This window comes from Pezoporus wallicus, unplaced genomic scaffold (assembly GCF_028554395.1).
Source record: "Pezoporus wallicus isolate ANWC-B61680 ecotype Strahan unplaced genomic scaffold, APGP_CSIRO_Pwel_v1 contig_6714, whole genome shotgun sequence".
NCBI classification, from domain to species: Eukaryota; Metazoa; Chordata; class Aves; order Psittaciformes; family Psittacidae; genus Pezoporus; species Pezoporus wallicus.
Window position 1 is genome coordinate 2,447,081 of NW_026637486.1, and position 10,621 is coordinate 2,457,701.

The 10,621-nt window shown below is 43.7% G+C and overlaps 1 protein-coding gene across 18 annotated transcripts in view; it reads left to right on the forward strand.

Annotated features, from left to right (window-relative positions):
* The window catches only part of CCDC88A (coiled-coil domain containing 88A), an 81,250-nt gene extending 71,210 nt beyond the window's left edge, over positions 1-10,040 (forward strand). For 5 of the 18 annotated variants that reach the window (XM_057405792.1, XM_057405797.1, XM_057405804.1 and 2 more), the window contains 6 exons: positions 197-268; positions 802-888; positions 1,036-1,092; positions 1,242-1,322; positions 2,746-3,011; positions 4,428-5,829. In XM_057405792.1, coding sequence (XP_057261775.1) covers positions 197-268; positions 802-888; positions 1,036-1,092; positions 1,242-1,322; positions 2,746-3,011; positions 4,428-5,444 — 1,580 coding nt within the window. In that variant the 3' untranslated portion in view covers positions 5,445-5,829. Of the gene's footprint in view, positions 1-196; positions 269-801; positions 889-1,035; positions 1,093-1,241; positions 1,323-2,745; positions 3,012-4,427; positions 5,830-9,055; positions 9,156-9,698 lie in introns of those variants that run through there. The other 13 variants (XM_057405808.1, XM_057405810.1, XM_057405809.1 and 10 more) reach the window with 8 other exon arrangements.
* The last annotated feature ends 581 nt before the right edge of the window (positions 10,041-10,621 follow it).

Consider the following 10,621-nt stretch of genomic DNA (forward strand, 5'->3'; position numbering starts at 1 on the left):
GCAACTTCAGTAAATTGAGTTGCAGTGCCAAGATGCGGCATAGGTTTAATAACTGTAGTTATATAAAGTGTTGGTGGGGTTTTCCTACAGCGTGTTACCTAAGTAAAACTGGATCGGTTTGAAAAATGCCTCAGTATGTTTTACATATTTCAATAATCATTTCATTTTACATCTTCTTTTATGTCTCTGTGTATAGATACCACATCCTATGAAGATGTAAGTCCACAAGGTATTAGTGATGATTCTAGTACAGGATCGAGAGTTCATGGTAAGAGGTGAACTTTAACTAGCTGAATTAAGGATACATTATGTATGTGAATGTTAACCAACTTTGCAAGGAAGAGTGAATGGCATGGTTAGAAGTGAGCATGCTTTCTGTGATTTGCCTCTCTTGAATGTGTAGTCTCATTTCTTCAGATTGTTCTTTTCTTTCTTAACTACTACATCAGATATTCTGTAGATATTCTATCTCGTAGAAAGTATCTATGAAGTGCATCTGAACAGGATCAAAACATTTTCCCTTTAAGAATTCATTTGGAGTTAATAGTAAAAGCAAAGAAGTTATGATTTCCATCCTAAAAGCCGTTTTAAACGCAAATCTGAATCTGGCCTGATTATTCAAACGTTTCTCCTTCGGTGAAACCTAAATTTGCCATGTATTTCATACAGCCATTTCCTTCAAGCCACGCTTGAAGTGAAAGCTGCGATAGAGTATGTAGCAGTGAAGCTTTACTACTGAAAATGAGCAGGAGCACAGACCTTTCTGGGGACAGTAACAGCGCGTTTCCTTGTGTTGCATAGGAGTGCAGGCCGTTATCTGTGCAGATGCTCTTGCTCCTCCTGTCGGTGGCATTTCAACTCTGTGCAAGGTTCCTTGTCAAATCTGTTGTAAGTGACCTGCTCACCAGCCGCTTGCTGCACGCCCTTCACCTGCACCCCCTGGTTTCCCACTAACCAGCCTGGTTCAACTCTAAACATGCACTCTGTTTCTCTATTTCTCTTTTCCTCTCCCTTGTACCTTTACTATTCCTGTAGTGCCCTTTCCTAAAGTGTCCTCTTGGGCTGCCTGGAAATCCCTTCGCTTTCTGATGTGTAAGAAACCACTTTGTTGGCAATGGGCATGCTCAGCCTGTGCAGTAGTGCATGATCCTGCCTCTGAGCATTCTGTGAGCAGAATGTGGAGGTGCCGTGCTGCCCGCTAAAACTTGGTTCCTCATCGTGTCTCCTCATTTCCCATTTAGCTTCCAGACCAGCCAGCCTTGATAGTGGCAGAACATCCACTAGCAATAGCAATAACAATGCTTCGCTCCATGAAGTCAAAGGTATGCTGTAGGTGAATTCACATACGTGCTTCATGTCCATTGTTTTCTCTGTAAGATCATCTATTACAGGTTAACATAAGTAAAAAATAGAAGAATTCGCACTAAGCACCACAGATTGATTTTGTTTAGGTGTTTTATAGCCTTTATTCCTCAAATTAGGAAAGGATCCTTAATATAACTCACGTTTTTTGTAAATATTAAAGGGGTGATATTAGTGCATAAGTTACAAACCATTGTAAACCAAACCTAACCCAAGGAAGCAGGTTACAAAATAAGAACTCCCCCAAATTCCTTTAAAATGGCTCATTTGGAAGCAAAGAATTGCCCCATTATGTTTTTTTTTAATCCTAGCATCCTACTGCTGTAAAGCTCTGTGTGTAACACACAAACTGGACAAAACAGCAGCTGAAATACCAGCCTGTCGTCATCTGCGTTTGTTTCTAAAGGATGGATAACATCCCTGGATTTATAAATTTCATAGATCACGAGTCCTGAGACATTTTTGGTTATAATGGGAATAATAATCTCTAGCTGGAGACCATTGGACGTACTAGACTAGAATGCTGCCAACTCAAGACTTCGTTTAATACTGGTGGTTTGCATTTATTAAACAGTATCAGATTGGAAGCTCAGAGGTGAAGGCCAGCTTGAGATTTGGATTAGTTTTATTAGCTTCCTGGTTTTATTAGTTTAATCTGTGTCTGTTCCATGAGTCTTCGGGGTTCTCCTCGCCCTGTTTTCTGTACAGCATTGGAAAACTTGTACTCCAAAGTTAATTTCACTCCTTGGGAGTAACACGGCATAGGAAATACTTGATGATTCATCAGTATTTTTGAAGCAATTCACAATTACTGAGCAATAAAAAGAATTGGTGCTGTGCAATTCATCTTGCATTGAATGCTGTGTGCTTCCTTTAGGCCACAGTTGTCAGAAACTTGAAGTAACAGCAGAAGCTGTGGGAGAAGCAGCATTCCTAAATTGTCCTCATTGAAGAAGTGTGTTTAAGAGAACATTTTCTGTCCATTCCATGCTTTGTATTTCATTTAATGTAAAACTCATTACTGATACAGTAGAGCATGTGCCTGACAGCGATGCTGAATAAGAAGGGGGCTCCTCTTTAGCCCCCTGGAATATGATGTTACATAGGTGGAGGCCCAGATTATAAGTGAGAGGTTGGGGTTGTATTCAGAAACCCCGATGATGTTTAAAGGGCTGTAAGAGGTAAGTCAGGGGAGTGCAGTTGTGTTAATCTGCTTGGTTTGAGTAAGAAAGGACAACTGGCCTTAGTATTTTAAGCTGGATTTAGTATTTTAAGTGGAGTTTGTTAACTGAATCTGATACTGTTCCAGATGTGAGTTTGGTTGTACTGTTCAACAGCTCCCATATATTCCTATGGAATCACTGAATGCCGTTTGCCCCAAAGCAGGTGCAATTCACAATCAGAGCAGGCCCCAGAGCCACAGCAGCGGGGAGTTCAGCCTGCTGCACGAGCACGAAGCGTGGTCCAGCAGCAGCAGCAGCCCCATTCAGTACCTGAGGGGTCACACGAGGTCTAGTCCTGTGCTGCAGCAGAGAACGCCCGAGATGCTGGATGCTCGTGGCAGGCACCTCAGGACGGGTTCCCCTGGCAGTGAAGTCGTGACCCTGCAGCAGTTTCTGGAAGAGAGCAACAAGAGTTCCTCCAGCGAGGTTAGTTTAATGGAGTGAGTAGAGTGGCTGTAAACTGTGTGGAGTTACTGGCTGCGTCTACATCTACATTAAGGAGTGGTGTGGACTGCATCCCGATAAACTGCACTCACTGTATTGCACACAAAATCAGTTGGGGTTTTGCAGCTTCACTCTTTCTGGGTTACTGAATCAGGGAGGAAAAGTCCATCTCTGTTGCACAAAACTGAGACCTGGTGCACTCACCAGAGCTCAGGTGAAGGCCACACACTCAGAGTAGCTTTACTTCCCGTTCACCTCTTGTCCGCAGTAAGCGGCTGATGCTTTACTTCATTCCCTGAGGAGAGGCTCTTGTCTGCTTCAGATTCATCTTTTAACTAGGCAGAAAAATAAAGAGCTTGGAGCTCATTGAAATCTGAGAGGAATAAGGCAAAGAGAATGTTTCTTTCAATTGGTGGCAGTTTGTTAGAAGCCCAGAGTCCCTTAGTATTCCAATTGCTTCTTCACCAGTTCTTGAGTAGTAGAGATGTCCAAAAGCCAGAAGAGCTGTAGGATAAAGCAAGCCCGTTACTGTGACTAGGCCCTGCCCTGAGAGAGGACCAGAATCCATCTGGTTTTAATGCCACAGTTGAAAATGAAGAACACACGTTCACATCTGAATCGATTGGGGAAGTAAGTCAGAGGTTCCAGACTTGGATCTGGAACTGAGTTCATGGATTTTTGCTAGATCCTTCCAATGACCTCTCACCTGTGGAGTCCCTGACAAGGATTTTGGGATTTGAGCATTAGACAATACTCTTCTGGCAACAGAAGCAGCAGAAACCCCCGAGTCATCCGTCCACTGCTGTTCGTGTATCACAGACCCGTTCACAGCATCACAAAACCATTCAGGCTGCAGGGAGATTCAGGTCTCTTTCCAGTCTTCTGCCAGAGTATTTCCTTAATGCTTTTAGCTGAATTCTTCCCAAATTGACTCTTTCAAGAAACAATGGGAAGCTCTCTGGTCCAGATGGGGGCACTGTGGGTGCCCCAAAGTTCTGTGCTTTGTGTTGCTGTGGGAGGTTTTTGCCTTTGTTATGTGAGTGATGAAGGAATTTGAGCTTTCAGCTCCGGATGATCAGTGTCAGTTGCAATGAGTCCACATGAAATGGTTTGGGAAGTATCAGTGTGTGATGGCACAGGGCAAGTGAGTGAGAAGATGGAGTTTTGAGCATATGATTTGCTGAGTTAATCAGTGTTAGAGAAGCTAACTCCAGATAGTTGTGCTCTGTCTGGTTTTCAGAGTACTTGTAGGCTGTACAGAAGACTCAGTCATGTGTACCATAAACACGTAATGCTACTTTTAGATCTGAGAAGTTGAAGTACTTTTAGTTGTTCTCCATTTATGTCCACAAAGGTGAGAATTCCAGTGCATAAATTCCTGTTTCACCCTTGTGACAGATGAAATCAGCAAGCGAAGAGAATCTGTTAGATGAAGTGATGAGGAGTTTATCCGAGTCCTCGGAGCTGGCAGGGAAGGAGAAGCTGAGGAAGCAGCCGTCTGCCGGTTGTGGCATCGTGAGATCACTGAGTGTCAAAGCCACCATTGACTTCTCAGACGGACGATCCCTAAAGGCAGAGCAGCTGGTGAGGCCGAGCCTTCGGAAAAGCGACGATCCCACCGTCACCAGCTCTCCGGTGAAGTTGACAGGAGGCACCCAAGGGAAGGCCAAATCCGTGAAGGAAAAGCTCCAGGGGAGCGTTTCCCAGCGCCAAGCCCGCGATTGCAATCCCTACGCCACCTTACCTCGTGCCAGCAGCGTCATCTCCACTGCAGAAGGCACCACCCGAAGGACAAGCATTCATGACTTCTTGTCTAAGGACAGTAGGCAGCCTGTATCAGTGGATCCAGCGCCAGCCACCGCCGACAGGAGCGTTCCATCAGCCTCTAGTGAGTACTCAGCACACCAGTTACCCTCTCCTTTTGTTCACTGTGTGGCTTACAGAGTAGATTGTTTTGCACAGAGCGATGCAGCTACTGCAGTTAAACCCCGTGCTGTGGGATGTCACTCTGATGTTCCTAAGGCTTCCAGGATGGAAAGGTCAAATTTTCGGGAGAGAACTTTGCTAAGCTCAAGTGTGTTTAATGATAAATCCTCTGGTAACGACAGCACAGGGTCGCTCACTGTGGCTCAGCCATTTGTATCCCTTAACACTGAATTAGTCAGTAATATAAGTGGGTTGCCTCACAGGCCTACTTCCAAACCAACTGAGCAGGCAAATCTGTCACCATTTAGATCAGTGCCCAAGAATCCAGAACAGCCTCCTGCTCCCCAGGAGCCTGCTCGCAGTGACCCACGGTCAGCTCTGAGTGGTGAACTTGTTCCTACCCCGTGTGTGAACACCAGTGAGGCTGAATCCCCACTGCTGGTTTCTGAGGATAACAAAACTGTGTGGTACGAGTATGGCTGTGTATGATAAGGAAGTTGTATTATTAAATATATATATAGTCTCACACAACACATAGGTGTTCTGCTCAGTGTCCGCTGAACTTAAGAGATTTCACTCCAATGACAGAACAATCCCATGTTAGATCTGCGGGTGGCTGTTGGTAGAGCTCAGTTGTGTACTCCAGCATGTCTGAATGTGGAATTGTAACCTCACCAAAGTCTGCATGAACCATTAATTGCACTGTATATATTTTGCATGCCTTGAAAAGTCTTCATAATGCGAGCGGTTTTATTTGTCACGCATCACAGATACTTTGGTTTCTCCCTGTATGTTACTGAATGCATGTCAAACCAGGCGCATGCTGCACTGCCACAAGTGGCACCAAGAGCAATTCCAGTACAAACCCAGGACTTCTCAGACGTAACAGTAACACATTGAGGAGGTACTTGGAGTAAAAATACTCCCCCCTCTTGTTACGTAAATGAGATAGTAATGAAAAGAAGCGGTTAGAGAGATTCCAGTGTCTTACCCTTTTCATTGATGCCATGGCCTGGCATAAATGCACTTCGCATGAGGAGCAAGTTACAGCGCCATAATTCATTGCCTCCAGCTTGCACAATAAACATGAATTACTGCTCATAGTTATTAAATTACTTGCACATCAATAAATGGAAAGACCATTCATTATCCTAATAAATCTTAGGAGGAGGAGATAAACACTTACATGATACACAGCACTTGCAATGAAAAAATGACCCTTTCCACCTCTTCCCTTTTGTATGCTTTGTCTCTCCACGCCTGGTGTACAAATGTGGTGAAGTGTATGGTTTATTAGGAGTCAAATAACGGAGTTATAGGAGACGCCTTGTGATGTGTGGTAATAAAAACCTGTATTGATCATGGTGGAAGCTCATTTTTTCTTCTGAATAGAAGTAACACTAATACAAGAGAAAAGAAGATGTGTGACAGGGATAGCTGTTACATTAACACAGCTAAATAAAAGACACAATCACCGAGACATTGCTTGTAAAGTTATGTGAGTATAGGGGATGCTGAAGCAAGTAACTCATTAAATCCCAAATGACCAACTACAGAGAAATGCTGAAAAGGAATTGCTTCATGTGCCCTTGTGGCTGCAATGGCTTGAAACCTCTCTATGGTGAATATATAACAATATATATATAATGTTATAATATATATATATAACAGTTTAAAATGGTATCATACTTAAATTGTCATTTATGAGGCTTCAGATACGGCCTTTTTTGCCAGAGGCCCTAGTTACCAACAGTTATCATATCATAGGCGAACATTACGTATGCTATAAAGACCTGAATGCCAATGTATGTAGAGGAGAAGTACTTCAGATCTCCAATACTGGAAATAATGAAGGCCATATTCTGAGTTTTACATTTAAATCTCTTTTGCCAGAGGTTCTGTGGCACTCATGGTACTGCTGGAGCTTTAATTCTTGAGTCTTTCACTAGGGAGAGAGCAAATCCGCTGCTCTTTGAGGGAAAGCAGCAGACACATCCCATATCTTAGTCTAGAAAATCACCATGTCAAACATGAGAGTTGTTAATAGAGCAGGGAGATAGCTCTCCCCAGAGCTCCAGCTCCATTCCAAGATGGGGAAAAGGAAGGAGGGCAGAAGTTTGGATGTTTCAGAACATTTTGTGCAGGATAAAATGACTGTTCCACAACGTGCAGCAGCCATCCTTCCCCATGGCTGCAGGCGTCCCTTGATACAGGGCTGATAAGTGTTGCTCAAGCGAGCTGGCAGTTACTGCTGAGCTCCCTCTAGAATTGTGTCGCTGTTAAAAACCCCAACCCCAAATCTGAAATACCATCTGCATTTCACAGGCAGCGGGAGCAGCGTGTGCTGCTCTCTGGCCCTGTCACTCGACTTCGTTTCTGTTCATCTCTCTCTGTGTTGGAATTAGCTCTGAGGTGAACAGTGCTGAAGCGATGTGAGCATAGCACATTTTGTGGGTTATTTAAGGCATTATAGAGCTCTCAGAGTACTTATTATACACTCACACTGTGCTGCCAGTATCTGTGTCATCTGCTTAACTGATTGCAAGCCTGTGTCTTGTAGTGAGGCTGCTTGTTAGGATAAGAACAAGGTTTGCAGCTCACGGTAGTATCTCCTCCTTAGATCAGCTGCTGTTGTCCGAGACATCGGATAAGCTTTAGTGCATGATACTACCTCGTTTGCCAGCTTTGTCCTGCTTAGGTCCTTAGACTGTCACAGCTACAAACCCCGCCAGCATTGTCTCCAGATATATTGCAAACCCTCCAGCACTGAACCCTGACTGTAGTCAGGAGCAGGCCTAAGGTCTAAAGAGAAGTTGTAGAGGTCACCCCAGTAGAGTGAAGGTAAAGCTGCTGTCCATGCACTGGATATGCTGTTTCCAGCCGCTGCCCATGCAGCACTGCAGTTTCAAGCATCTCATTTCTCTTCCTAGCACTGAGCTTTCCAAACAAACCAAACCTGGCAGTGCATATCTATGCCTTTTAATGCCTTTTAGCCTGTGTTTTACGTTACCCCACTGGGGGGAGGGAGCAGCATTAACACAGCTGCTCTCTTAAACCCAGAGGGCTTCAGAATAACTGTTAGTGCCTTGGAACATGAGTGCCTCGTATCCTCTATGGCAGTTCTAGTCTCACCTTGTCCAGGTCAAGGTGCCATTTTGCATGCTTTATAACCTTCTAATGACCTGCATTTCAGCTCTGAGGGTACCAGCTTTCTGTGCTCCTGGGTTTGCTCTGCAGTGTTCAGCACAGCAGCAGACGCACGCTGCTAGGGCTTTTAGTGTCTCTGAATGATAAATTATCAACATTTCTTTATTATATAGGAGAGAAAGCAAATGTTTTCTGTACAGAAGGGTTATTTTTCCTTCCTTTTTTATTCCTTAACGATAACATCATGGACGTCTCTTGTGGTCTGTGCTCAAACAGTGGAAGAAGCTGTGAGGTTCCTTTCAGACCAAACTGCTGCCACTCCTTAGCCATGCAGATGGTGCCCTTGCTCATTCCTTGGTCCCTGCTGCCTTTAAAACTAAAGAGTTTAGGGCTTTGCATGGTAATTACAAACACTAAATAGGTGGCTGCTGGCCAGAAGAGGCTGTGTTGTTCAGGCTCAGTGATGTGCTTGCTGTTAAGGTTTGCTCGATGCTTTGCTTGCAGTGTGTAGTAAATTGAGGTCCTGCATTTTGCACGTTCAAGCTGTTGCATGCAAAGTTAATTCTGTGTTTTGCAGAGCTGATGAACACAGATGAGTCCTTGCTCTGCTGGGTTCAGTCAGCCTGGGTTCCATTGGGTTGCGTTCATTTCCTTTTCATACAGGCATTTAGGATTAGTGTACCTGAAAGGGAAGTGTATCTGATTGTGGCTTTGAGAACAGTACCTGGTTATTCTGACTGCTAGGATGAATTGTAACAAGTGTGGTTGAGCAGGCACTTCCAGTGAGTTTCTTCCATCCCTCTCCTCTGTCCTTTCCTCTACAAACAAACAAAGAAGATATTTAAGTGTATCCTTTTGCTCTACTAATGAGTAGAATGTATTTTAATGCATGAGGGGTTTATTTTCATGTCCTGGTCAACACAATGAATAACGTGAAATGCTTTTCTCTGCAGATGTGGAAGCTATCCCAGAAAGCAGAAATTCAAAAAGCAGGTCTAGGGAGCAACAAAGCTCCTAATTCTATTACCCACTACCTGAGCTGTGGGCCAAGTGGTGAGTTTCCTGCCCAAAACGTAAATGAGATTAATTTCATTTACAACAAACTAACAGCATTACCTATGAGAACAAGTGCACATTGCATTAACCAGTTGAAAATGCTGCTTGCTTAACTGGCTTCTGTCTCGCTTACTGGTTAGGCCAGAGCAGGATGGTTTCCAGCAGTTGTTTTGCCTGTGTAGGAAAGGGACTATCATCCCATGAGCCTTCTGCCTGTAAAAATGACATACACTTTATTTGTCATATTTCTTGAGGAAGAAGGTTAAAGAAAGGAGTAATGTTGAAGTCAGTTCTTAGAAAGGGACTGATATGTCTAAAAGGACAGTTTAACGGAACAAAAAGTGTTCCGTAGCACAAGGAGACTGCCTTTGTACAAAGCTTGTCTTTGGCATCCTGTCCTCTTGACTCCATGAAACCCCCTTTGCTGCATGCTGTTAGTGCTGTTAGTTCTGTTAGTGACTTAACTCCTGTATTTTATCCTTCCCCACTTTTAAGCTTTTCTTGTGTTCTTTTCTCTTTCCGCCTTGCAACTGAACGCAGAGAGAAAAGTGTCCTTCAGTATCTCAGTATGAAGCCTTTATATCTGAAGTAACAAGACAGCGACTGTAGGAATCAGTAATAAGAATTAAGGGAAATTTTTTACCTTCTTCGTGACTAGAGCAGGCAAGAAATAAAAACCTACCTACCTTCCTCCTTCCTTCCTTGAATCAAGGAGCTCTACTGGAGTCTGCTGCCGGAAACTTGTAGATGGTCTTAGGAATTATTGCACATTGCACTGTTAAGATCTACTGAATAAAGGACAGTTCTCATCTCTCCCTAAGGACCAAGGATTTTAAGGTCTCAAGAATTTCCTCCAGGGGAAAAAAAAAAAGGAGAAATAAAAATACTTCTTTCCTCTTCTGTTTATGAATTTAGCCACTGATTTGCTTAAGCTTCTGCTAATAATTAGCCAAAAACCCCCCTAACAAGCAGTTTCTCTTCTGTACACCTAAACCGCTGTAGTATTTTGTTGGAATTGACTGTAAATACAGCTCCAAACCCCTCCCCGCTTACTGGCACTTCACTGCCTTACTGGGTTAGCGTAATCTGCATGAAATTGCTCTTTAAAACGTTTCTGCTGATTTTTGTTGCGTTCTGCAAGGGAAAAAACCATGTTTACAAACCTGACAGAGTTCAGTGACGAACACGTGGGAGCCATGGGATGATCGTATTGATACAGAGATGGTTTGTCAGTTGTGTTCTTCACATTCCCCCGCGTTACTCCGCGAGTGTATGTTCAGATGTTCCTGACAGGACCTTGTCGGGTATGATTTTTCTATGCCTTTTCTTTTACTACAAGGCTGTTCTCAACAAGTGGCATTGCCAGGATCAAACTGTCTTACGATGTGTGTGTACTGACTCCTTTTTTTCCACTTGTTTGTCCTTCGACATGAGCTGATGGTGGCTTTAGGAGGTCTCTTGAT